The sequence below is a fragment of the Brassica napus genome, chromosome A8, assembly GCF_020379485.1.
Source record: "Brassica napus cultivar Da-Ae chromosome A8, Da-Ae, whole genome shotgun sequence".
Lineage (NCBI taxonomy): Eukaryota > Viridiplantae > Streptophyta > Magnoliopsida > Brassicales > Brassicaceae > Brassica > Brassica napus.
The window spans coordinates 916,354-943,906 of NC_063441.1; the positions used below are offsets into that span (position 1 = coordinate 916,354).

Below are 27,553 nucleotides of genomic sequence, written 5' to 3' on the forward strand. Positions count from 1 at the left end.
CAAACCATTTATAAAATGTCATTGAGAAATAAAAATTTCGTTGGATGTGAATCTGATTTATCTGAACTATAATTGGTCAATGATATTTTACTCGATTCACTTTCACCAATGCATAGTTGTATACTTGTATTAAAAATATAAGAGCATGATTAATGGGGGTTCTTAGCGGAATATAAGGAAAAATGTAAAAAAAAAATCTTACAATTTACAATCAATTCATTCAATATTTCCAATTAACTGTCTCTTAACTTTTAACTAAGAAAACTAAGAACCGGTTTTTAAATATCTTATTTAAGAATTAGTTCTTAGCTTTTTTAGTTAAAAGTTAAGAGACGGTTTCTTATATTCCGTTAAAAATCTCCTAAAGAACTCCCCACTAATCATGTTGTAAGCCTCGCTGGACACGTATCTATTAAAAAACAATATTCTTGCACTATAAATACAACGTCCCGGTCTATGGAATGAAGCACAAAAAAGCAATACATACTATACGATGGCAGGCAAGTGTACTTTAGCGAGTGTTCTAGGGTTACTTTTGGTATTCACACTGTTCCAGAACCCGCTCACCGTCTGCGGACAAAGTATCCCGGCGGTGGCTTTGTTCACGTTCGGTGACTCCAACTTCGACGCCGGAAACAAACAGACTCTCACGCAAGTAAACGTTGCTCAAGGTTTCTGGCCGTACGGTAAATCCAGAGATGATCCTAATGGTAAATTCTCCGACGGTTTCATCGCTCCTGACTTCGTCGGTACGTTTAAAACTTTATAACCAGAGAATCCTAGACCTAAACCTAACGTTAACTATTATTATTTTTACCACTAAATAAAAGGTGCATACTTTTTTAGGCTTTCAGCTGCTATTATTTTTTACCACCCACGGCAAATTCAGAGATGATCCTAATGGCAAATTCTCCAGTATTATTTTTTTTACCACCCATGCATGGAATATTTGTTTATCTTTTATAATTAATGAATGTGAAACCATATTCAAACAAAAAACTGTGTTACATGTTTGTGTATATTTATGGATTTTCAACGTTAAAACCCCTCAACTAAGTTTGTTTTGGATAAAAACCCTCAAACTAAGTATTTAACGGAACCCCCCCCCCCCCCCCCCCCCCCACCAAAACTAACTTTATTTAGTGAATTAAATCCTATTAGGTCATAATTACCATTACTACCGGTAAATCTTTAGTAGGGGAGTTTTTACATTAAATAAACATAATTGAAGGATTTTACCATTAAAAATCTAAAAAATTTAAAAAATTCAAAATTTTATAATATTATCTTAAAAATAGTAACTTAAATTTTCGAAATTATCTTTTTTAATTTTTTTGTAAATATATGAGTTTGATGTGTTTTTAACATCAACATTATATATGTATAAATTAAAAATATAAAACCCCAGAAAATGTAATAAAAATTATCTAAAGATTTATTATTACATTTTTATTATATAATATATAATTTTATAATATTTTCTTGTTTTTTACATTTTTAATATTTTAGTAACTTTATTACAGGTATATCTTTAGATAATTTTATTATATTTTCTAGGTTTTTACATTTTAAATTTATACATATATAATGTTGATGTTAAAAACACATCAAACTCATATATTTACAAAAAAAATTTGAAAATGCTAATTTTGAAAATTTAAGTTACTAATTTTTAAGATAATCTTATAAAATTTTGAATTTTTTAAAATTTTAATGGTAAAATCCCTCAATTTTAATGTAAAGATTTATCGGTAGTAATAGTAATTATTACCTGGTAGGATTTAATTTATTAAATAAAGTTCGTTTAGGGGTTTTTCCGTTAAATACTTTGAGAGTTTTTACCCAAAACAAACGTAGTTGAGGGGTTTTAATGTTAAAAGAGAAAAATATATATATATATATATATATATATATATATTTTTTACTTTCTTATTTGAGAAAAATGTTACATTCTAAAAAGAATAATGAAATAAAGAATAAACCACTTTCCTAATTGTTTGCTCACAATGCAAACCAGACGACAAAACCTCCTTTGTAGTGGACGGAATTGTGCTCAACTTGTTTCGTATTTTTTTTTGTCAAGATGTTTCTCTAATCTTATCATTGGAGAAGGATCTGTGTTTCATGTCGACGCAGCGTCGACGACGCTCATTCCTTTCATCCATGAAATATTTGTTGTTTGTGTATACTTGATATTAACGAGAAATTATTAAAAATATATGATAAACTAATGGTAAGCACAGTTTCAAAAAAAAAAAAAAACTAATGGTAAGCAACCTTTAATGGTAAGTATGTAAGAATGAGTATCTAAAGAGTAAGATACTTCTGTTTTAATGCACTTTTGATAAATAATTAAATTTTAATTTTCATGGAAAAAATAAACCAATCACTTACAATAATAGTAAAAGAAGTTTTAGAAAGTATCTTGAAAATTCTGTTTTGAGATATTCTTACAAGAATTTCTCTCACCTTTTCTACTTTTTTAATTTTTTATTATTATTTTTCTGTAGATATTTTTATTATTTTTGTGAGGTGCTCTAAAATAATAAAAATACAATATGCAGCAACATTCATGGAAATTCCTATCCCAATCCCTGCTGCGCTTAAACCGGGCGTCAATGTCTCACGTGGAGCTAGTTTCGCCGTCGCTGATGCTACGCTTCTCGGAGCTCCGGTTCAATCTGTAAGTCTATTAGTTTCTATATGTATATAAAGTGACCAACATTTTCTTTATATTCAAGTAAAAGTAATAATCTTTTCTTTATGGAAAATGCAAGCCTGAGATTTACAACGTCTGAAACAGTTAGTAAACATATATTTTTTCTTAATACATTTGAAAACGAAATAATAACCACTAATATTTTGGGATCATGCGACACTCTGGGAGTAGGACTCCCTTTTGTTTTGTATTCGTCAAAACACAACAATCTTTTAATTACTTGAAAAGCAATACGCTTCACTATAATATACGTAATATTAACTAGACTTTTCTTCTTCTTTAGTTGACTCTGTATCAACAAATTACGAAGTTCAATGAAATGAAAGCAGCAAATTGGAATGACGACTTCATCAAGCAGTCATTGTTTATGATATACATTGGTGCTAATGATTACTTGAATTTCACCAAGAACAACCCTATCGCCGATGCATCTGCTCAACAAGCTTTCGTCACTTCCGTGACCAACCAGTTAAAGAATGAAATCAGCTTCTTGTATGCATCAGGAGCTAGAAAGTTGATGATCCAAACCCTAGCACCATTGGGTTGCTTACCGATAGTCAGACAAGATTACAGAACCGGAATGGAACAATGCTACGAACCTCTTAACAATTTGGCTATACAGCACAACGAAAAAATCGGACCAATGTTGAACGAAATGGCTCTAAATGCTCCTGATTTCCAGTTCACTGTTTTCGACTTCTACAATGTTATTCTTCGTAGGATCACGCCGCAGAGGAGCTTAGGCTACAGTGAGTTGGTTAATTACAACTATTATTTATATATATATACATTTTAGATTTAAGCTCACAGACCAAGTGAATACTATACGAAACCATTAAAATATGTTATATTGCTATAGGATTTTTACGGACGAATGTATCGTGCTGCGGTATTGGGACACACACTGCTTATGGTTGCGGTTTACCTAACGTGCACTCCAAGCTATGCTCGTACCAACGATCTTACTTATTCTTCGATGGGCGTCACAATACTGAGAAGGCACAAGAAAGTTTTGGTCATCTTATGTTTGGAGCCGATCCAAATGTGATCCAACCGATGAACATCCGTGAGCTCGTTACTTACCCAGTAGGTGAACCTATGCGTGAGGCTTGGTTACCTACTACGTCAGCCACAGTCCAAGCCAGAGCCTCTAGCTCGTCGACAAGCCCCGGTTATGAGTTAAACTGAGTCTCTTTAAATCGTAATGTGTTTAGCTTACAACTTCTTCTTTTTCATCCTGCTCCAGTGAATTTCCCTCTACAATAAAAGATTGATCACTGTAACTCATGTATGGGACTGATTAGAGAGTGAATCAATCTATCGATCGTTTACGCAAACTATAAACCAAGAGCATTTAGTCCAGTTACTTACTGAAAGGATAGGAGCAAAATATCGGAGCATAACCAATCCAAAAATTCACCAATTTTAATCCAAACCAAACGATGTAAAAATTCAAATCGTGCTTGTAACCGGATCTGAATTCTCGATTCTCGGGTTGAATAAAAATTTCAATTTCAATTTCAAAAAAAAATAAAAATTTCAATTAGCTCAGTGAATTTGGTTCAGTCGAGTTATATGAACTTTTTATTTGCTGTATTTAAATCATAATCCAAACCAAACTATTTACTTAACAAATCATCGATATGTCAATGTCACTAAACTTTAGCTAGCTTACACAAATTTTAGTTGTTTAAACCGAATTGCGTTTGGTTATATAATGTAGTATCACATACTATATAGATCTTCATTTACTGATCCATTTAATATGGTATCATTTTTCCAGACATATATAACTTGACAAATTAACTGTTGTCATTACTAATTTCGTTCGGCAGATAAGTGTTTTGGAAAAAAAATATTTTTAAAATAGATTTTGGTGTGTTTATATAATTTTTTGTATTTAGAAATAGTAAATTGTAAATTTTAAGAAAATCAATTAAACTTTTTGAAATACTATTTATCTTATAAAAAATACTTTTAATTTATCTGAAAATTGACAATTAGAAAATATGACGTATTTATATATTTATGATGTGAATAAAATATGTTATTTTAATATGTATGAAATAATGAAAAATATATCTTTAAGGAATGAAGTGAATATTAGTTTTTTTTATATCTGACTAATCTTGGAATACTCAGCTCCTCTCTAAAATTCAGCTCTTCCTTTTAAAGTTATTCACGGTGTTGAACTGACATGTGAAAATCTTCAGAAGCGAGGTGAAAACACAAACTGGATCAGACGCGGTGCTACAGAGACCATGTTACATCTCTTTCGCCAAACAGGTTTGGGAGTTGATCCCATGGCTCTTCAACTCAAGTTTGGCTGAATCATTCGGTAAAGGGCAAGAGACATCCCACCTGACCTGAGAATTAATCTACAAGAGTTTCGCCAAGGACCAATCTCTTTCCAAGGTTGCTTGTGCTATCAGGAACTCCAGAACTAACTCCTCTTCGAGAACATGATCAATCTCTGTTGCGGCATGGAAAACGGTCAAGAAGAGGGACGGAATCGATTGGATCTTCACTGATTGGCGGTTAGAGTTGCCTTGCACCAAACAATCTCTCTCGGTATCATTCATATATGGCTTAGATCAGTCTCTCAAGAGCTCATTCGAGCGGTCAACCGACAACGGGTACAGCTCGGAACTCTATTGGACATCGCTTCTCTGTTGTATTCTCGTCTTCTATCCTTTCATTTTCATTCCTAAAAATTAAAATGGGCCAGCAAACCAAATTGCAAAAGCCTTTGGAAAGATTCTAATTGGCCTCCAATATAATATTTTCTGATTTAAAGTGGTGTTTCGAGATTCAACTATTTTAAAAGCAAATATGAAACTTTTATATAACAAATATTTAGTCATCCATAAGCAAATAGATGCATGTTACTCTACTTTGAATCTCTGTTACTGTATTATTTTCTACTTTTGTTTTGATAGTTCTCATTATTTAGAATTTTATACCTATATGATTTAATGATAGTATCCAACGTTAAAAACATGTATATAGAGAGAATGTACAATACAAAATGTTAACTAGAAGTTTATGATTCAATTAAATTACCTTTAGGTAATGTTATTTTGAAAATAATATTGAGTGTTTATTACATCCAAACTTGTTTTAACATTTATCATGTTACCCGGTAATTTTATTGAGACCATTAACTCCTAAATTGTTATATTTTCAATAAATTTGTTTCTGTTAGGAATTTCTCGATGGAAAAAAAAAATTTCCGATGGAAGTCAATTTTTGAAAGACTTCTTAGAATACTCTCGAAAGACTTCTTGGAAAGTCTTCTAATGCATTTTATGCTAGAAAACTTTCCACGAAGTCTTCAGGAAATCTTCCGAACTCTTCTTTCCAAAGTGGTTCAAATGGATGATGTCAAGTAGAGTCCAAGCTTATCTATGTTGAAGAATGATATCTAGTTCCATGTGTAATAGTTTTGTTTATGGTCTGTTTTATGATTTGTATGTGTACTATTGTAGTTGTGAATTCTTTTGTAAACTTGAAAAAATGTTAATCAAAACAATTTGGTAAATATGTTCATGTTTTGCCAAAAGTACTTGACATTATTGAAGTTATTAATACAACATACCAAATTTTTTTAAACATTCGACCCACTCATAACAAAACACAACAACACAAAACTTAGTCAAATTTACTAAAACTAAGGGAGAAGATTTGTCAAGAAAACTTAGTCAAATTCACAAAAGATAAAAATTGAATTTTAAGTGAAATTGAAATTCTAAATTTCATTGAAGTTAAAAATAATATCTTATGATCTAAAAGACACATTAAACCACATGCTTGATACTCTTGAAGTTACTTAACACTTTTGAAAGTTAAAACATACCTCGAAGTTACTTACCATTCTTGAAAATCTAACGTAGAAGACTTTTCTCACAGGATTCTCGGACTAGTTAGAAACATTAGTAAACATGAATATTTGAAATCTCATAAATATCACTAAATAAGTTACGAATTTCATCTTAGAGCCCCAATATTGACTAATATAAATGAATTAGTAAGAAAATATTAAAAAATCATTTTAATTGTAGAGAAAGTAAAAGTTTATTAAACATTGACGTACAAGATTTCCTAAGAAGTCTTCTTAGAGAAGATTTCTTAGGAAGTCTTCTATTTATGTCATTTTTGCAATTGCAAATTTACAAAGGAATACTTCTAAAGAAGTCTACTCTACATCAACCATCTTGAGAAGCCTTCCTTTGTAAATATTGGCTTACTTTTGAATTTGAAAAATCTTCGAAAATACCAGAGAAGACTTATAGAGAAGTTTTCTCTCGTAAACATGTTAGTTTTGCAATTGACCAAAGTTCTGTAGATATTTGACTTTTTCTTAGAAGACTTCTCACGTTCACATGAAGTCTTCTCACTGTCGCAAAAAGTCTGTATAGGTTACTTTTTAGAGTAGAGAAGACTTCTTTAGAACTCTTCCAACATCTAAGGAAGTCTTCTCTCGTAATCAAAGATTTGACCAAAAACATGGAATAAATTTTGAGAAGACTTCTAAAAACACACACAAAGTCAATTGCAAAACTAACATATGCATTGACCCGAGAGAAGTCTTCTCGTTGGAGAAGAAGAGAAGCCTTCTTCACGAAATAGATCTGAAAAAAAAAATTCAAATACTATTTTTACGATCCAGTGAAATTCATGTTTAAATTTTACAAGCACACATAACTTCTTAATGGAAGTTACTCCCTCGTTCTTGGCCATGAATCATGAACTTGAATAATTCTAATAAGCTTATAGTTTTTGAAATTAAAAAAGTTAGGATTGTTGGATGAAATAAGAGATAAAGTGAAAAGGAAATGGTTTATGTGTGTAAAAATGAGGATATGAAGATGTATATGTTTATTTTAGGTGCATTTAGAGCTTGAAATCGATTGTTCATGGTGGTTAGTGTTTTGATGATAATGATAATGTTGTAAATAAATGAGGAAGATGAGGATGAATGAGTAACACACTTATTTTCGGAAAAAAGAAAAAAATAAATAATAATGACATTTTCGTGAATAACTCGAACTTCTATGGTGAATATCGCAAATGGAAGTTTCAAAAAAGCATGAATCATTTTTGTGTTTGATTTTAAATATTATTAAAAAAAAGCCCTTACGAATAATTATTTTCAGTGTATTCACTTTATTATGCTACTATCGTAAATATATGAGGAACGTTCCATTTAGAAATAAAATAAAGAGGGATGGAAAATGATATACTCTCAACATCTAAGAAAATCATCCTTTTACATGTTTTTCTGTATAAAATATATATTTACTAAAAGACGATAGTTACGTAAAAAAAGTTATAATAACATGATGAGGGGTGATCATATAACAGCACCATTCATGGGCATTCCACACGACTTACCGCCGGCGTTTAAACCCGGCGCCGATGTCTCACGAGTAGCCAGTTTCGCCGTAGACTACGCTTCTATACTTGGAAATGGGACTCGGACTCCTAAAAATTCTGTAAGCAAGCTTAATTATTTATATATTTGAATAATAATAGTACTAGATTTTGACCCGCGCTTGAAAAGCGCGGGTTTGTTTTTGTAATTAAATATATTTTAAACAAATTTCTATATAAGATAATGTATAAGTTTGAGCACATTTATCCAAAAACACGGACCAATCCGTACTAAACTGAAAAACCAAAATTAAACTGAATTGCATAAATAATAGTTCAAACCATATATCTATGACTGAAAAATTGAAACCAAACCGAGAACCAAATGAGTATCTGAATTTTCAAATAAAAATTATATATTTAAAAATATTAATTACATTCAATTTTTAAAACCAAATATCCTAAAAATACTATTTATAAACCGGATAACTCGAAAACTTGAATTACCCGAATATTTTTATTTGGTTGATAAATAATTTAGTTAACCAAAAGTATAAATTATGTATATAATTATTTATTTAAAATATATATATAATTATGTTTAATATAACACATAGTATCAAAACTATTTTCAAAATAATATTATGTTAAAATAAGTAGATTTTGTTCTAAAACACAATTCTATTGCTAACCTATTTTAAAGTATTAATATAGTGTTAATAATAACAATGTGTTTTCATAGTTCTTAGAAGTTATCACTAACTGATTTATAATTGGTTAGACTAAATATTTAACGGAACCAAAGATAAATAGCCATTTTCTGAAAATATAGGAGATGGAAAGATTGAACCGGTTTTATGTAGACCATAATCATATATATGGATTCGTATAGGAACTGGTTTGGTATTAAATGGTACAACCAATTTGGAATATTAAGTTGTGACAAACATCGTTTAGTTTGTGAATGATAATGCTGAAGTGTTCATATATATATAACATGGTTAATGAAATCAGTTCAGTTAATAAGGTTGGTATAAAATAATAGTTGATCTCTGTAAAAGATGCAAAATTTTTTTACATTAATGGATATTGTATTATGTTTATAGTCTCCGAAGGTATTTACTATTAAATAAATCACAAGTAACCATATATACAAATATAGGGTGGACATTATTTAATAATAACACAAAATAATTATGATGGAATAATGTGTATATAGTAAATGTATATGTAGAGAATTAGGTTAGTATCATTTTTTATGACTAATTTGTCTTTAATGAAGAATAATGAAGTTAGTAGTATGAGAAATAATAGGAATTCTAGTTAAATGAAATGGTCCAACTATGACTTGTTTTAAGTAGATTTTTTAGGACTCCTTCCATTTTAATAATATTGATTATAGTGTTATTATTACTCACTGATTAGCACTACTATTATTTCTTTGTTGGTTGACACTGAATCAACAAGTGAGGAAATTCAATCAGATGATATCAAATTGGAAAGAAGATGATATTCCCAAATCATTGTTTATGATATCCACTGGTATGGAAGATTACTACAACTTCACCAAAACCTATCCTGATGCCGATGCTTCTGCTCAACAAGCTTACGTCATATCAGTCATTAACCGACTAAAATATAATCTAGAAGTAAGTCTTTCAACCTAAAATTAATGGGAAAATGATTTCGTGACTCGTGAGTATTGATTATATTCGTTACTATAAAATAATTAATGTTGATTGCAGTTGTTGTATTCATCGAGATCAAGTAAGTTCGTCGTACATAATGTAGCGCTATTAGGTTGCTTACCTATCGTGAGACAAGAGTTTAATACTGGTTACGAGTGTTACGAGAAGTTCAACGGTTTGGCCAAAAAACACAACGCTAGACTCGGACCGATGCTGAACAAATTAGCCAAAGCCAAATCTGGTTTTCAATTCACACTTTTTGATTTCTACAATGTCCTTCTTCGCAGGACACAAAGAAACATGAATTACCGTAATCTGTAAGTACTATATATAACTCTCAAAATATTACACTAATGCTTAGTCAAGCTCGCTCTTGTTGTGTGACTAATTAGGGTTCTCCTTCACGAATATATCGTAATTGCGGTATTGTGTCGCACAATGCGCATGGTTGTGGTTTACCTAACGTGCACTCGAAGCTATGTGAGTATCAAAGATATTATCTTTACTTCGACGCACGTGACGATACCGAGAAGGCACAAGAATCATTTGCTCATCTTCTCTCTGGAGCCGACCCAAACGTTCTCCAACCCATGAACATTCGTCAGCTTATTACCTATCCTGTTAACGACGATATGTCTGAGTTTTGGAAAGAACCAGTGGAGGAGAGAGAGTTTATTGTCAGACCATGGCATTGACGTTGGTGCGAGTGGATCTATGCAGCTCGTCTAGTTTCGAGCTTAATATTTACTCTCTAAGATCATGCGCAAGTTGAACGTTGTGACTGTTATTGTAACTAAATAAAATGTTGTCATCTGTTTTTAGTTTTTTTTTGTCACAAATTTCATTAATTCAAATCTAAGAAGTATCCACGATTACAACTGGAGGTAAGCTCGACGGTACGAGTAAAAAATTAAAACATATGATAGAAGTGTTAAAAGGAGAGACTTGCTCGAAGTAGAGAAACCCGCAGATAATCTTCACTTGAATCCTTGAAACTACAGCTCGAAAGAGCTTCAGATAGTCTGAAACGACGTTGAAATATCCTAGTGAAAGGGATTTGGAAGAGTTCAATACCAGATTGAACACCCGAAATGATTCACCTCTCATGGAGAGGGATGCAGGAGAGTCTTTCTCAACCGCAATAGTATCAAAAGGCTTTATGTGCCTGGATTTGGCATTGAAACGCATACTTACAGCTCTAACAACCACAAGACTTATCCAAGAGACTAGGTGAATCTCCAACTCTAGCTTCACTTTCAAAAGAGTGCTTAGGACAATCGAATTTGGTGACGAAGCATACAGTTTAATCGGGTTAGAAACTCGGACCTTGACATTACCGTGTCTAGGCCAACTTGTTGTAACCGAAAGAAACTTAAGCAAACTGTCATCGTACTCGTTTCTGTTGAGCATGTGTGAGTAAACATTGGATAAGAGGCAAGGAGCTTTGGGATGGTCGGGTTGAAGCCTTAACTGCTTGGATATAGGAATAAGGTTTCGATGAGATGCAGGTTGAGTCGTAGGAGACGACCCTGTGAGTCCCCGCTGAGGAAGATCTGAAGGTTCCCGCTTGAAAACGGTATGTGGCGTTGACGGAGACTTCGGCGGTACACAGTGCGGAAGTTGAGTAAGCTTTCCAACTAGAAGACCGGTAAGGTTGCGCTTGAAGAGAGGTGGAGGAGCTAGTAGCATGTTCGGCGTTGCAGATCTGGTATCTCCAGATCGGAGGATGGAAGAGGCTAGGGCCTCCACCGCAGCAGTAACGGGCCTGGCCCATGAACAACAAATCCTTCGCATCCCTGACCCTTCCGATATCACGACTAGAGAAATGAACGGTTTTGGGTGGTCGCTGGAGGAAGGGAGGGTACTGGCGCCTGAGGAGCAGGGGGCATTGAGAGGTTCCCCAGAGCAGACGAAACTTCCGGCGAGCCAAATCGGAGGTGTCTCAAGAACTTTGCCGGAGTGGCGGATTTTTTTGAAGATATAGATCTCTGGAGCACCGGTGGCGGAGAGAGAGGCACGTGAACGCGGTGGGAGTAGATACCAAGTCCGTACGGGGAGCATCAGAGCATCGTGTGAGGCGAAGCTGTTCGACGCCGTCGGAGAAGACATCAAATCTGACTGAGAGCTGAGCAAAAATGAACAAGAAGACTCGAACGAGAGGCAGACTAAGTACAAAACAAAGAGAGGAGGAGACAAGCGGTGACGCCGGCGAGTTAGAACGCTGCCGGCGTCGAAAAACGAGAACAAGTTCGGCGCCTCGATATTCGGGACAGAGAGAGAACGAAATTTAAGGCGAACTCTAGCTCGTACTAAAATTTCCTCTGTTTTTAGTTAAAAGTGCACTTTTGTTGTCATATGTATGAGATAGGTATACACACACACATTCGTCACTATTGGAAAGGCAAGCTTTTTTTTTTTTTTTAGCAACGAAAGGCAAGCTAAATCTCTTACAAATAATTTTTGAAAAACAATTAATACCTATAAATTCAAATGAACCGTAATTTCTTCATTGCAAATATAAATTATTTTAATATTAAATTCAAAAATGTCTTATGTATTTTCATCTTTCTCATTAAGTTATGAAAGGCATTAAAGAAATTGTAAAACTTATCTGCAACAAATTAAGACGGTAAAATTAATTAGAGTTCCAGAAAACTCGTAATTCTTTTCAGAGATGTATGAAATGAAATGAACTAGAATAAATGGGAAAAAAGAATGATATATATATATATATATATATATATATATATATATATGTTTTTAATCATATTTAAATTTTCTCATTTCCTCCGTTTGTTTCATTCCTTTTCTTTTTCATGAATGATTTTCATGGTAATTCATAATTTATCCCACATGAATGTGTGGAATAAAAAACTTTGTCTTTTTCATTTAGTTGGTAACATTTTAATAAAACTATCATGAATGATTTATTCTACATGATTCTTTCCACAAAAATAGCATTTCAGTTACAGCTTAATCTTTATATATATATGTCTCTTGATCATGTAAACAAGTTTTTTATAGATGGCTTTTGAGCTAGGTTAAGATATCCGCCACTTGTGTGGGATGAAATTGTGTAAAATAAATATAATTTTAATTATATCAAAAACATACCTTAATTTTTTGACTCATTATTTGCTTAATCAAACTATCAACACTCCAACTAATATAGTTGGGGTTACCTACAAAAATACTATCAAATCGAAAATGATATAACTCCACAGATAATGTATTAGACTGATTAAAGAGTGATTCAATTTATCGATCATTTACGCAAATAGTAAACCAAAGTCACGGAATCCAGTTACTTACTCAAAGGAGTTAACAATATAAAGGAGCAAAATAACGGAACATAACCACATCAAAATTCACCAATCCCAACCCAAACCAAACTACATAATAATTTATCTAATCTATTAAATCTTATTACTTACAAATCATAAATATATAACGAAATTTTAGTAGAATTAATCAATTTTGTGAGATATTTTTCAAATAGTAAAATTGAACCAAATTATCAAACTAATTAAAACTTAGATTACACGACTTTTAGATACCTAAGCTGGATTTTGTTTGGTTTCAATTCGGTTTTAAATTTATTATATCCAAATTATTCAAAACTCGCAATATTTGAACTGAACTAATTTGAATATTTGAATGTGTAGGTTTACTTATGAGTACATAGAGAGAAAGTGAGATCAATTGCTAATAACATAATGTCAAATATAAAGATTATAAAGAAAGTAGTATAACTTTCGGGTATGTATATTTGAATTATATAACCGTTTGGCTTTTCGTGCTAAATCGAAATCCTACTCTTGATAGGTTGGTATCTTGGAGTTTAGATATAGAGCCTACTTGTCTTCTCTGTGGTGTCTTGACCGACTCAAGGAATCACTTATTCTCTGAATGTGCTTACACCTCTCTAATTTAGTTTCTAAGTGGGGATCTCAAATCCTCGGTTTCATGGGACCTTACTGTGCAGTAGCTCCCAATCGCTTCTGCAGATTCTACCACTTTCTTCGATTTGTTACAAGTTTGGAAATGTGTGTTCTACAAAAATTGGAAAGAAAGGAACTCTCAGGCTCTCAGCTACATGCTTGTCTTACTCTTTCTCACATTGATATCCTTTGTAGGTTAACAGTATTAGGGATAAATGTCCCACATCGGATATTGGAAGGGATCCTTAGCAATATCCGATGTGGATATTTATCCCTAATCCCTTCCAATATCCGATGTGAGACATTTATCCCTAATAAACAGAAAGATTAGAGCAAAGTTTCTTACTTTAACTTGTAAGTTTATTGCTTAATGTTCTTATGATACATTGCATGATATATAAAGAGCAAAGAGAGAAGGATCTAGATCCTATACAGCTCTGACATAATCAGGTGGCAACAGATAAGAGCGAGTATCGATTTTCCAGCTGTAGAGGATGCTTCTCCGTACGTACCACAAAAAAACCTTGAGCTCTAGTTTTTACTGACTGTAACTCTTGTTTGTCTCTTTGCTGGTTACTGATAGGCTTCACATTTGCTTTCTGATAATGTATCTGGGCCGTGCTAATACCTCCTTGCAAACTCGTGGTGGGTGAAGGCACAACACCGAGTTTGGATCTCAAAGAGTAAAAGGTAGCATGTGGTAAAGACTTTGTGAATATATCGGCCAGTTGCGAACTTGCAGGAACATGACGAACGACCAGAGTTCCTTTTGCTACTTGTTCACGAGCATAATGGTAGTGTGTGGCAGAGTGTTTAGACTTCTTGTGGAGAACCAGATTAGCAGTTTGGTGGACTGCAGATAGATTGCACAGTAAGCCTCTGCTGGTTTCTCCACCGGGTAGCCAAGTTCCTTAAGAGCATCAGTTATCCAAGACAGTTCACCTGCTGTATCAGACAAACATCTGTACTCAACTTCAGTAGATGATCGAGAGACTAAGTCTTGTTTCGTAGCGGACCATGATATGAGATTGGAACCCATAAGAGTGCAGAAACCTCTAGTTGATCGTCTTGTTTCTTTGCACCCAGCCCAGTCACTATCGCAGTACACCGTTATTGATGCTTCTGAGTCGGAATGAAAGTGTAGACCCAACGTTAAGGTTTCTTTTATGTACCATAGTACGCGCCTTAACATATGAAAGTCAGCCATAGTTGGTTTGTGCATCCTTTGACAAACCAAGCTGACTGCGGACTGAAGATCCGGCCTAGTTAATATTAGATACTGAAGCTCGCCCGCAAAACTCTTGAAGTAGGTTGGATCAGAGAAGAACTCATCTTGATATGGTACTCTATCAAGCTGTAGTGGGAGTGGAGTAGGCATTGGAGCACAGTCAAACATCCCAGCAGCTTGTAACAGCTCCGATGCATACTTTTCTTGATTCAAAAACAAGCCGGTTGGAGTATACCGAACTTGAATCCCAAGAATATAGCTCAGAGGGCCCATATCTTCCATTCTGAACTCAGAGTTGAGGGATTGTAGCAACTTCTTCATGACAGATGAGTCATTACCAGTTAACAATCATATCAACAACGTATAGTAACATGAAGATAGTGATGCTACTGTGATGATAGATGAAAAGATAAGGGTCTTTGACACTGCAGACTAACCCAAAACTTGAGAAGAAAAGCACTGAACTTGTCGAACCAAGCTCGTGGAGCCTGTTTCAAACCGTAAATAACTCTGTGAAGAAGACAGACATGGTTTGGATGTTTTGTATCTTCAAACCCTGGTGGTTGTCTCATGTAGACTGTCTTTGTTAAGTCACCGTGTAGAAACACATTCTTCACGTCCAATTGCTTAATATCCCATCGATTGACTGTGGCTGTGTGAAGTACCAATCGAATTGTGGTTTTTCTAACCACATGGCTATAAGTTTCTAAGAAATCAACACCCTCTTCTTGTTCATTGCCTCTTGCAACTAATCTGGATCGAAGCTTCTCAATCGTTCCATCTGCATTGAGTTTGACTTTGTGAACCCAACCACATCCAAGTACATGAGCATTTGAAGGAGGAGGAACTAGACTCCAAGTTTTTGTTTCCTGACAGGTATCATATTCATCTGTCATTGCTCCTTTCTAGCCTAGATGATTCAAAGCTTCAGCTATGTTCTTTGGCTTCACAACATCACTTTTGACTGTGGGTAGTACATAATGTGAATTAGGCTTTCGGACTCCAGCTTTGCCTCTAGTTACCATATTATGAGTATTATCTTCTTGAGGTGGGATCGGATTTGAAACTTGAGCTGGTGAGAGAGGAGGGAAATCCTCTTCTTGAAGTTGAAAACCATTTGCGTCATTGTCTTGAGCTTGAAGATCAGGAGTTTGTCTTCTACTTCCTAAGATAACTTCTTCGTCAAGCGTCTGTTTCTTCTACTTCTTCAAGGCTTATGTTCAGAAATTTAAGCCAAGCAGTCAATAGAGGAGTTTTGCCTTGAGGCAGACACGACTGATAGATATCAGAGAATGGAAATTTGCTTTCATCAAAGAGAACGTGACGACTGATGTATACTATCTCTGTAGGAGGATGTAGACATCTATATCCCTTTTGCTTTTTCATATATCTCTAGAAAACACATAGCAGGCTCTTGGGGTCAAACCTGTTATGTGAATATGGACGCAGATAGGAATATCATGCACATCCTAAGACTCGCAGAGCTGAATACTGAGGTGCCACACTATTCAACTTCTCAAAAGGACTGCTTGTCTTGCCAAGAACCGTGTGAGGAAGAAACTTTGTCAAGAAGTTTGGTGTAAAGAGTGCTGCTATCCGGAGTGACTGAGGCATCTTTGCTTCAACCATCATTGATAGTCCTAACTCCACCAGATGACGATGTTTTCTTTCTGCCAAACCGTTTTGTTCTGGTGTGTGTGGACAGGAGAGATTGTGTTTGATTCCACACTTTTCGAGATGAGAAGAGAATTCATTGTTGACAAAATCACCCCCTCCATCACTTTGAAAAATCTGTATCTTTCTTTCAAACTGATTTTCCACCAAATTTTGAAACGATTTGAACACAAAAAACGCTTTAGACTAGAGTTTAATGGATAAAGCCAGCTGAAACCTTGAATAATTGTCTATAAAATGATGTAATATCTGAAGCCTTGAACTGAGGTTACAGGATCATGACCTCATGCTTCACAGTGAATCATTTCCAAAGGTTTCTGAGACTGAAAAACAAAGCTAGAAAACGGAAGCTTGCAAACTTTTCCTAATTGACATGACTCACATATATTAACTGAAATAGCCTTGCTTGTTGATAGATGCTGAAGTATCTGATGGTGAGAATGCCCCAATCTCTTGTGCCATATCCCATCCCTCGCATTATGTTGTCTGAATGAGTAGAACGCAAGAAACTGAGGGTATTCAAGCCGATACAGACCTTCACACTTGTTTCCTCAACTGAGAAGCTGATGTGTCTTTTTGTCCTTAACAAACACATTGTGTGAGTCAAATGTGAATTCACATGGATAATCATCAGTCAACTTTGACACAAATAGAAGTGATTTCGTTATCTGAGGACATACTAAAACGTCTTTGAGAGGTAATGTACCTGATAACGAGGGAAGAGCGATAGATCCAACGTGAGTGATAGGGGGAGGAAGTCGCCATTACCAACAATCACTGAATCTGGTCCTCAGTAAGGCTCAGCTGTCTTGAGATGCTGAGTAGAGCTTGTGAAATGAAGTGTGGCTGCAGTATTTGGATACCAATTGTTTCCTTCATAACCCATTTGTTCCATTGTTCTCATCACTACGTTAGCTTGTGGTTGTTGAGTTGGATGGAAGTCTTGATCAAACTGACGGTAGCACTTGTATGCTGCATGACCAAACTTGCCACAAATCTGACATGTAGGTGCTGATGAATTCTGTTGTGAGCCACGACCGCTGCTTGACCCAAACTGTTGGTAAAAACCCCTTCCTTGAGTTGAATACATGCGTCCTCTGTACCCTCCACTATACTGTCCTCGACCACGACCAGAGTAGCCACCTCTGTTAGTGTAAAAGGCTTGATGAGGAGTGATGCAAGAAGATGCATTGTAGGTCTGAAACTTGTCGTCAAAGGAAATGAGCTTGGACATGACATCATCAAGGGAATAAACAGGAAAAGAGTCCATTGAGTTTTCAATCACAGCAGTAATAGACTCGTATTCCTTGCCTAACCCGTTCAACATACCAAAGATCTTTTCACTCTCGGGGATATCAGCACTAATAGAGTCAAGTTGATCACAAAGCGTCTTGATTTCAGTATGATAGGCAGACATCGTTCTTGTACCTTTTGATGAAGTCTGAATCTTTCTTTGGTGAGCAAGCTTTCTTGTGGCAGATACCCGGTATTCTGGCCTAGAGAGTGCCACACCTCCTAAAAAGAGCGAAGACCATAGACCGAACGAAGAGCGTTTTTTTGACAAAGTTCCATAGATCCAAGTCATGATAAGCTGATCTTTCTGAACCCATCGAAGAAACTCAGGATTCGCGGCTTCTTTGTCTTGATCTCCTTGACGAACGATGATAGTTTGAAGAGGATGTGGTGTAGCTCATGTGACGTAACCCAGAAGCATCTGAGAGGAAAGGAACTGCTCGAACTGAAACTTCCAGATGAGGTAGTTGCCATCCTTGAGCTTGAGTGTGACGCACTGAGTGATAGTAAGATTCGACGCCGAGGTAGGATCTGGATTTGGTTCCATGATCTACTCGCTGAGCTCTGAAACCATGTAGGTTAACAGAGAGAACAGAGCAAAGTCTCTTTCTTTAACTTGTATGTTTATTGCTTAACGTTCTTATGATACATTCATGATATATAAAGAGCAAAGAGAGAAGGATCTAGATCCTATACAGCTGTGACATAATCAGATGGCAACGTATAAGAGCGAATATCGATTTTCCAGCTGTAATGGATGCTTTTATGTACGTATCACACAACAACCTTGAGCTATCGTTTTCACTGACGGTAACTCTTGTTTGTCTCTTTGATGGTTACTGATGGGCTTCACATTTACTTTCTGATAATGTATCTGGGCCGTGCTAATATCCTTCACAAGTTTCTCAATGTGATGAAGAAGAAATCTATTGTGCTTCGCAAAGTTGGCTCTAACATTGGTGGCCACCTTGTCACTTATTGGTATACTCTTCACAACTGTGACGCAGTCCATCTATGTTTTTGTTATGTTCTATTTATTAGTCGGAATCCTTCCTCCTCCACTCCTTTTATTTTAAATGCTTTTTTCTTAATCGTTGTACAACTCTTTTAAGTTTATGAAAGTTCCTTTAAAAAGAAAATGTACATTATAATTGATTTTAAATGCTATATTTCTTCCATTTATTTTATTTAGTATGATTAGTAAAATGATAAGGATAAAATTATTTAATAAAGTATATTTTTTTTGAATTTTTTTTCAAATTTTTTTTTGAAAATCAAAAATTATTTTTGAAACTATTTTAAATTATTTTTAATATTTTAATATTTTTAACTATTTATTTATATATTTATTAGAATCCTAAATTTCACATTCCAAAAACTCTACCACACCACTCAACTTTAAACTCTAAGTGTCCGACTAGTTCGAACACAACGATTGCAGTTACATGTGGGAGTTTGCGAATGCAGATGGTTGCAGTTTCAAGTGTTATTAAGCGTTTTGTATGACTGGCACAAGGTTTAAAAATTGTTGTGTTTGCGAGATATTTGTGACTGATTGATTATTAGATATTGCAGAGTTTAATAAAAAATTACCAATATTGACATATTATAATATTATAAAAACATACTATTGTAATAAAATATAATAATTATCAATATAATATAATTACTAATATTTTGTTTATTTGTTTAATTTTTAAAATTTGTTGAAAGTTATAATTTTAATATTTTGAAGATTTATAGTAAACTTTTAAAAGAATATTTTGTTTCGTTTTCTATATGTGTATATCTTTATATATGTATATATATTAATTTTTAAAAATTATAATGAATAGTTAGTTAGTTTAAAGTTTTATAAAACAAATCATGATACTGTTTGTGGATTTAAATTAAAATATAAAATATGTATATATTTTTATTTATAATATTTCCATTTTAAAATTTTAATTTAAAATTTTTAAATATTTTTGAAAAAAAATTTATTTTAATTTATCCACCCGCAACCGCAAACGCTAGTTGGAACCAACTTTTGATTTTAAGAGGTTCGGAGCGGTTTGAAGCGATTTGTATGGTTGTTTCGAAATGCTGTCAACCGCTACCAACCGTAAAAGCTGCATTTGCGGGTGGTAACAGAGAAACTAGTCAGGCCTTAAGTCTAGATTAATTAACTCTATGGTTATAAATGTATTTTACTATTCATTAAAAGTGATGATAAAAATAGTTAGTGTAAACATAAAAAGTCGTTACTTTAAACATAAAAATGGTATCATGAATGTGTATTTGTAGCAATTTCCCAAGTTTTTTCCACTCTTTTATTATTTTGAAATAAAAAAATACATTTAATGCTATATTTTTCTAAATCGAAATTTATTTATTTTGCATCTACATTTTGTAGAAACCAACATTACAGTTCAGTTGGTATCATAGACCTCCTCACTCCAGGGTTCGATGCCAGCTTGAACCTGTTATAAATTAGAGTTAATTATTAGTACTTTCCTTTATTAATTAATACTAGGTTTTGACCCGCGCAGGCGCGCGGGTGTATATTTTGAAAAATATGTTGATATTTGTTTTTCATGTAATTATTAGGGTTTTACAAAATGAATCCAAGGAACAGAATCGATACCGATCGGAAAATATAGTACCAAACCCGAACATAAATTGATTAAATATTCGAATTATTCAAAATTTTGTTATTTAGAGAACCAAATTTGATCCGAACCGAAGTATTCGGGTACCCAAATTTATCTAAAAATAGATTTATATACTTATATATATATTAATTATTTTTAGATTTAACGTATATAAAACATTAAGAATGATACTTTTAAATTGGTTTAAATGCTTGAAAATATATATATATAGATAGTCAAAAGTAAATATCTGCAATAGTTAAAGTATACTCAAATCACCAAAAATACTTAAAATAATTATTGATTCCGTATCCAAAATTTTAAATCAAGTCAATTGATATGTTAAGCTTAGGTATTCTGACATATGTTATTCAAATTTATAGGTAATATATTATTTTATTTATAGATTTTGAGAAATTTAAAATAGAAAATGATTTAAAACTTTAAAAATAATTTAAATGGGTTATCCAAACGCGAACCAAACCCGCAAAGATCCGAATCAAACTCAAACCAAAATTTAGAAACATCCTAACATGGCTTAAATCTTTGACCCCGAAAATCCAAAACACAAACCGATCAGAACCAAACCCGTATGGGTGCCCGAAATCCCATCCCTATTCATTATTATATATCGTATACTGTCATCATATAATAATCATATTTTATATGTACCATCATATAAGTAATCATATAATTAATAGTATTTTATATGTACCATTATATAAATAATTACATATATTATATTTTTAAAACTTAATATGAAATATAAAAACCATAATTTGAGTTGGTATTTCAAATTGGGCTTTGTATTGTATTTTTATTATATATATTGACAACATTTTTTTATAATGGTTATTGAAAAATAGTTTAGTAAAAATCCATTTTTGAATATATGTATTATTTTTTAATCAATTTTTGATATAAATCAACTTTAAATTATTATTTTGATTTGAAATATGTGTATAAAATTTAAATTTTGTTTTATGGTTAGTTTAGAAAACAAAAAGTTTTAGGCAATTAGATTGACCCGTTTTCGTATATTTTAAATCTGGTCCAGATAGATAGTTTCTTATAATATGATGGACTTTTAATTTTTCTTAAAAACATAAGCCCATTATTTTTTTTTTCTTAATACTACTATCCTTGTTTCCAAACAAAATTAATTTTTTTTTAAAGACTACAATTCATATTTCCAAACACTCCAAATTTTTTTAATAGTCCTATTCAAGTTTCCAAACACTCTAATTTTGTACTTGAGTTTTAATAAAATAGATATATACATCATGGCTCTCTTTTCTTAAGCTATACATCTTGGCTCTTGGGCAGGCACGTAAGCGATTTTGTTTTTTATTCTGTAGCTTCTCAACTTTTCTGTTGTTAACTATTTTTATAGTACCCATTTGTGGAACAAGAACAAAAGTCGTAAATTCATTTTTAATATAGTGTTAGAACTTTTATTATATAACATTTGATTCGTAATTCAAAACTCACGTCTTATGAAGCCAGTATAGTTGATCCATTATATTAAATTAAAGTTTTAAATAATTATTGAATTGTTTTTTTTGCTTAAATATAATTATTGAATTATTGCATTTTTTCTGGGTTTCATTTCCCTTGTTCACCATAGAAGTCATAAACGTTTTAAGTGACAAACAAAATCCAGATTTTTATGGACTTCTCGGTGATTAGTCTTTGAACCTAGAAAACTTTTGGAATCACACCCAGATTATTAAAAAAAGAAATTTATTGCGCTTAAGTAACTTGATATTTTCGTGCATGTCTTCTTCTGATTTCACGTGTTTACTCTTAAGAGGTTCTATTTTTCATGTTTAGGAATCTTTCATTGATATTAGTATATTTTCAATCTTGATTTGGCCTCGTAAATGAACGACCCTGATTAAATCTATATGAATTATTTAGTTAAATATTTTTTTCAGTTCAAAAAATATTATTTAATTAAATATAAAATAAAAACTAGTACGATATCAGTCGATCGATGTCAACCATCTCACGTGAATGTGATCCGTCTGAACTATGATTGATCAATAATCGTCTACTCACTTCACTTTCCTAATGCATAGTTGTGTACTTGTATTAAAAATATTAGCCTCGCGGGACACGTTACTGTTTAAAAATATATTCTTTGCAGTATAAATATAATGACCCGGAGTGTGAACTGAAATCACACAAGCAATATTATCTCTTTCTCTATATAATGGCAGGCAAGTGTAATTTAGCGAGTGTTCTAGGGGGATTTTTGGTATTGACACTGTTACACAACCTGCTCAACGTTTCCGGTCAAAATATCCCGGCGGTGGCTTTGTTTACCTTCGGTGACTCCAACTTCGACGCCGGAAACAAACAGACTCTCACCAAAGCAAACGTTGCCCAAGGTTTCTGGCCGTACGGTAAATCTAGAGATGACCCTAATGGCAAATTCTCCGACGGTTTCATCACTCCTGACTTCGTCGGTACGTTTAATATCTTTATATCTAGAGAATCCTAAAACTTACGTTAATTAATCTTTCAAGTTTATATTTTACCACGTACTAGTTAAATAAAAGCTATGTACAAGTTATAGTTAAGTGCATAGTTTTTGAGGCTTTCAGCTGCTATATATGATTACTTTTCAAAAAACACATGGGAATATTTTTTGTTTGTCTATATATTTGATTTGGTCAACATACGTGGACTATAGAAATATGTGAATACTATTTAATAAAAATACGATATGCAGCAAAATTCATGGGGATTCCGATCCCAATCCCGGCAGCGCTTAAACCGAACGTCAATGTCTCACGTGGAGCTAGCTTCGCCGTTGCTGATGCTACTCTTCTCGGAGCTCCGGTTGAATCTGTAAGTCCAAATTTTCTACGTATAGTTGTATACTATAAACTATCTACATTTTATTGAGGTTCGAGTAAATAATTATTAATCTGACTTCCTTTTGACCCATGTGGAGTGGGACCTTCTTTTGTCTTATATTCGTTACATGTCTCTTTTATTAAAGTTAAAATTATTTTAAGCTTTGGTTTACCAACATAGATAGTAGTAAAAAATAATAATGTTTGAAAACGTAGATAGCAGTAAGTTAGAAAAAAAGTAATGAATTTATACTATTAAAAAATTAGAAATCTATTACATTATAATTTGATATACATATTCAAATCAAAATAATAATTTAAAATTGATTTTTTTCAAATCAAAATTTAATTTAAAAAAAAAAAATGATAACTGTCAAAAAAAAATTGAAAATTGATTTATATCAAAAATTCATTCAAAATATTAATATATTCAAAATTTAATTTTTACTAACATATTTTCCAATAACCATTATAAAAATTTTCAATATATATAAGAAAAATACAATACAAAGTCTAATTTCAAACATCAACTTAAAATATAGTTTTTATATTTCACATTAAAATTTAAAAATATAATATATATGTATATGATTATTATATGAGTGTACGTCTAAAATATTATTAATTATAAGATTATTTAGTGGATGGTACGTATAAAATATGATTAATTATAGGAAAAATTACATGTTTACCACTTTTATGGTACTACTTTTCATTTTTACCACCACTAAAGAGATATTTTCAAAAATATCTTCTTCATTAAGTGGCAAAAGACTCTTATGCCATTGTTATTATATATATAATAAATCGTTATTTAAATAAATAAAAAAAAGTAAAATAAAATAAAATAAAATAAAATAAAATAAAAAATAAAAAGGTAAATTTTTTTTATGTTTTCAAATTATACTTTTTCAAATTCGAACTTTTTTATAATTTTGTTTTTTTCGAATTTGTTTTATTTTTTCAAATTTGTTTTTGAAAAACGAAAATTATGTTTGAAACTATTTTTTAAAAAATTTATATATATTTTTAAGTATTTATTTATATATTTATTAAAATCTTAAATTTCACATTCCAAAAACCTTACCTCACACCCTTAACTCTAAATCCTAAGTCTAGATTAGTTAACCCTAAAGGATAATTGTCTTTTATCCTTCATTAAAAGTGAGGGTAAAAGTGGTTAGTGTAAACATGAAATGTGGTACTATGAATGTGCTATTAGTGGCAATTCCCCTTAATTATATGATAACACATATTTTTGTAACCTATGTTGACGCATATATGATATATAATAGTGATTAGGGAAGGGCGTTCGGGTTTATTTTCGGATCTGTTTGGGATTTCGTGTTCGGTTCATATCATTGAGGATTCGGTTCGGATTTGGATAACCAATTTAAATTATTTTAAAAAAAAATTAAATTTATTATATGCTTTAATTTTTAAAAAATCTATAAACAGTAAAATATATTACATATAAATTTGAATAACATATGTCATAGTACCTAACTTAACATATAAATTGGTTTGGTTTAAATATTTGGATAGATAATTAATAATGATTCAAGTATTTTTGGAGTTTTAAGTATATTTTAATTATTTTAGATATTTACGTTTGATTATTTGTATATATTTTCAAGTATTTAAACGAACTTAAAAGTATCATATATATTCTGGATGTTTATATATATATATATATATATATATTAAATCTAAAAATAATTAATATATATAAGTATATAAATCTATTTTGGATATTTAAAATACTTCGATTCGGATCGGATTAGGTTTCCGTTCTTCAAATACCAAAATTTTGAATAATTTGGATATTTAATCAATTTCGTTTCAGATTTGGTATTACTTATTCGGATTGTGAGCGGTTTGGTTCTTCAAATTCGATTTTTTTGCTCAATCCTAAATAGTGACATAAAAACAAATAGCATCATATTTTTCATAAAATATATCTGCGCGGACGCGCGGATCAAAATCTAGTCACAATTAATATCTTACTTAGAAATCATTAAGCTGCACTATAATATAAACGCAAATTGAAATATTAATTATAAATATTTTTTTTTCTGTAGCTGACTCTGAATCAACAAGTGAGGAAATTTAACCAAATGAAAGCAGAAAACTGGAATGATGACTTCATCAAGAAGTCAGTGTTTATGATATACATTGGTGCAAACGACTACTTGAATTTTACCAAGAACAACCCTAACGCCGATGCATCTGCTCAACAAGCTTTCGTCACTTCCGTGACCAACAAGTTAAAGAATGATATCAGCTTGCTGTATTCATCAGGAGCTAGTAAGTTTGTGATCCAAACCCTAGCACCATTAGGTTGCTTACCTATAGTAAGACAAGATTACAACACCGGAATGGATCAATGCCACGAACTTCTCAACAACTTGGCTAAACAACACAACGAAAAAATCGGACCGATGTTGAACGAATTGGCTCGAACTCCTGGTTTCCAATTTACCGTCTTCGATTTCTACAGTGTCATTCTTCGTAGGACGCAGAGACCCTCCAACTACAGTGAGTTGGTTAATTAATTACAACTACAGTTTCTTTTTTCAATTTAAAGCTCTGAGACTATGTGAATATATAAAACCGTTAAAATTTATTTTACTAGGGTTCTTCGTGACGAATGCATCGTGCTGCGGTGTTGGGACACACAATGCTTATGGTTGCGGTTTACCTAATGTGCACTCCAAGCTATGCGAGTACCAACGATCTTACTTATTCTTCGATGGACGTCACAATACCGAGAAGGCACAAGAAAGTTTTGGTCATCTTCTTTTTGGAGCCGATCCAAATGTGATCCAACCAATGAATGTCCGCGAGCTCATTGTTTACCCAGTCGATGAGCCTATGAGCGAGGTTTGGTTACCTACAACGTCAGCCATGGTCCAAGCCAGCGACTCTAGCTCGTCAGCAAGCCGTGGTTACGAGTTCTACTGAGTCTCTATAAACCATATATGATTCTCACAAAAATCGGATTCGTAATGTTCTTAGTTTGTAACTTCTTTTTCATCTTGCTCGAGTGAATTTCCAACTAAAATAAAAGATTGATCATTGCAACTCTTACCACGTATTGGACTGATGATAAAGTGATTTAATCTATCGATCATATTATGCAAATAGTAAACCGAAAATCATGGAATCCAGTTACTTATTCAAATGAGTTAACGATCGGAGCAAAATATCCGAACATAACCAAACCAAAATTCACCAATCCTAATCCAAACCAAACTATATAATAATCCGAACATGTATAGGATTTTTTTTAGTTAGCTAGTTAGTTTGGTTCAGTCGAGTTTATTTTCTGTTGTGATTTAAATTTATCTAACTTCTTAAATCTTAAGAACTTAACAAATCATAGATGTATCATTAAATTTAATAAAATTATTCAAAATTTTGAAATAAAAAAAATTAAAATTAAACCAAATTTATCAAGCTAACCCAAATAACTAAGGTAAGTGTACTAAATTATGTATTTGAGATGATTTTATTTTGTTCAATCAAAATACAAATGATCATAAATCGTATGAAAATAAAGTCTCATATTATATATATATATATATATATATTAATATAATTTAAATTAAATTATGTAGTATGTAAGAATAAGTTAATTTTAAAATTAGCATTAAAAATTATTGAGGTCTCAATATTTTAATATTAAAATTTGTATTAGAAAATCTCACATTAAAAATTTGTGATTAACAGTTTATATTTTTTTGTTACGGAAAATATACAAATGTTAATAAAATTTTATGAGTAGAAAGTGTCAGTAGTAAATATTTGAAGAAAATATACTATATATATATATATATAATCATACGTCTAATGTTTGTTTCTTCCTAATATCCTATCTAACTATTATAATTCTAAGAATAAGAGATTTGAACTATTTATTTTAAATTTTCTGGTATATCATTTAATAAATCAAATAATTTTTAGTTTATACATAGTTTACATATACTAGAATTGTAAAATTATATATTTATATATATATATATATATGTATATATATATTAATCGATAATATCAAAAGCGTAAGTTAATAAAAATAAGTAATTTGTTTTGTTGTTCTAGAATTAAATGATTTTTAGACTGGACTAGTAAATATATACT

At 32.2% G+C, this 27,553-nt stretch overlaps 2 protein-coding genes and 1 pseudogene across 3 annotated transcripts; all 3 read left to right on the forward strand.

Annotated features, from left to right (window-relative positions):
* The first annotated feature begins 477 nt into the window (after positions 1-477).
* LOC106436189 (GDSL esterase/lipase 22) lies at positions 478-4,059 on the forward strand. Of its 2 annotated transcripts, none has more exons than XM_048738429.1 (4): positions 478-749; positions 2,511-2,683; positions 3,003-3,468; positions 3,579-4,059. In XM_048738429.1, the coding sequence occupies exons 1-4, from the start codon at positions 494-496 to the stop codon at positions 3,905-3,907; spliced, it is 1,224 nt and encodes a 407-aa protein (XP_048594386.1). In that variant the 5' UTR covers positions 478-493; the 3' UTR covers positions 3,908-4,059. The 2 variants fall into 2 exon arrangements, with proteins under 2 accessions (XP_048594386.1, XP_013732601.2); XM_013877147.3 differs by having other exon boundaries at positions 2,565-2,683.
* A 208-nt stretch (positions 4,060-4,267) lies between these two features.
* On the forward strand, positions 4,268-11,598 carry LOC106436187 (annotated as a pseudogene).
* Positions 11,599-22,715: 11,117 nt separating this feature from the next.
* Positions 22,716-26,499, forward strand: LOC106436190 (GDSL esterase/lipase 22-like). Its single transcript, XM_013877148.3, has 4 exons — positions 22,716-23,020; positions 23,287-23,405; positions 25,495-25,951; positions 26,049-26,499. Exons 1-4 carry the CDS (start codon positions 22,765-22,767, stop codon positions 26,375-26,377), a joined length of 1,161 nt encoding a protein of 386 aa, XP_013732602.1. The 5' UTR covers positions 22,716-22,764; the 3' UTR covers positions 26,378-26,499.
* The last annotated feature ends 1,054 nt before the right edge of the window (positions 26,500-27,553 follow it).

Excerpts from the sequence above, each read along its gene's own strand:
- LOC106436189 (XM_048738429.1), top strand. The coding sequence starts at position 494 with ATGGCAGGCAAGTGTACTTTAGCGAGTGTTCTAGGGTTACTTTTGGTA. Across the intron at positions 750-2,510 it reads CATCGCTCCTGACTTCGTCG|ATATTTTTATTATTTTTGTG; the intron begins GTACGTTTAAAA and ends ATTTTTCTGTAG. Across the intron at positions 3,469-3,578 it reads GCAGAGGAGCTTAGGCTACA|GATTTTTACGGACGAATGTA; the intron begins GTGAGTTGGTTA and ends ATATTGCTATAG.
- LOC106436190 (XM_013877148.3), top strand. The coding sequence starts at position 22,765 with ATGGCAGGCAAGTGTAATTTAGCGAGTGTTCTAGGGGGATTTTTGGTA. Across the intron at positions 23,406-25,494 it reads TCGGAGCTCCGGTTGAATCT|CTGACTCTGAATCAACAAGT; the intron begins GTAAGTCCAAAT and ends TTTTTTCTGTAG. Across the intron at positions 25,952-26,048 it reads GCAGAGACCCTCCAACTACA|GGTTCTTCGTGACGAATGCA; the intron begins GTGAGTTGGTTA and ends TTATTTTACTAG.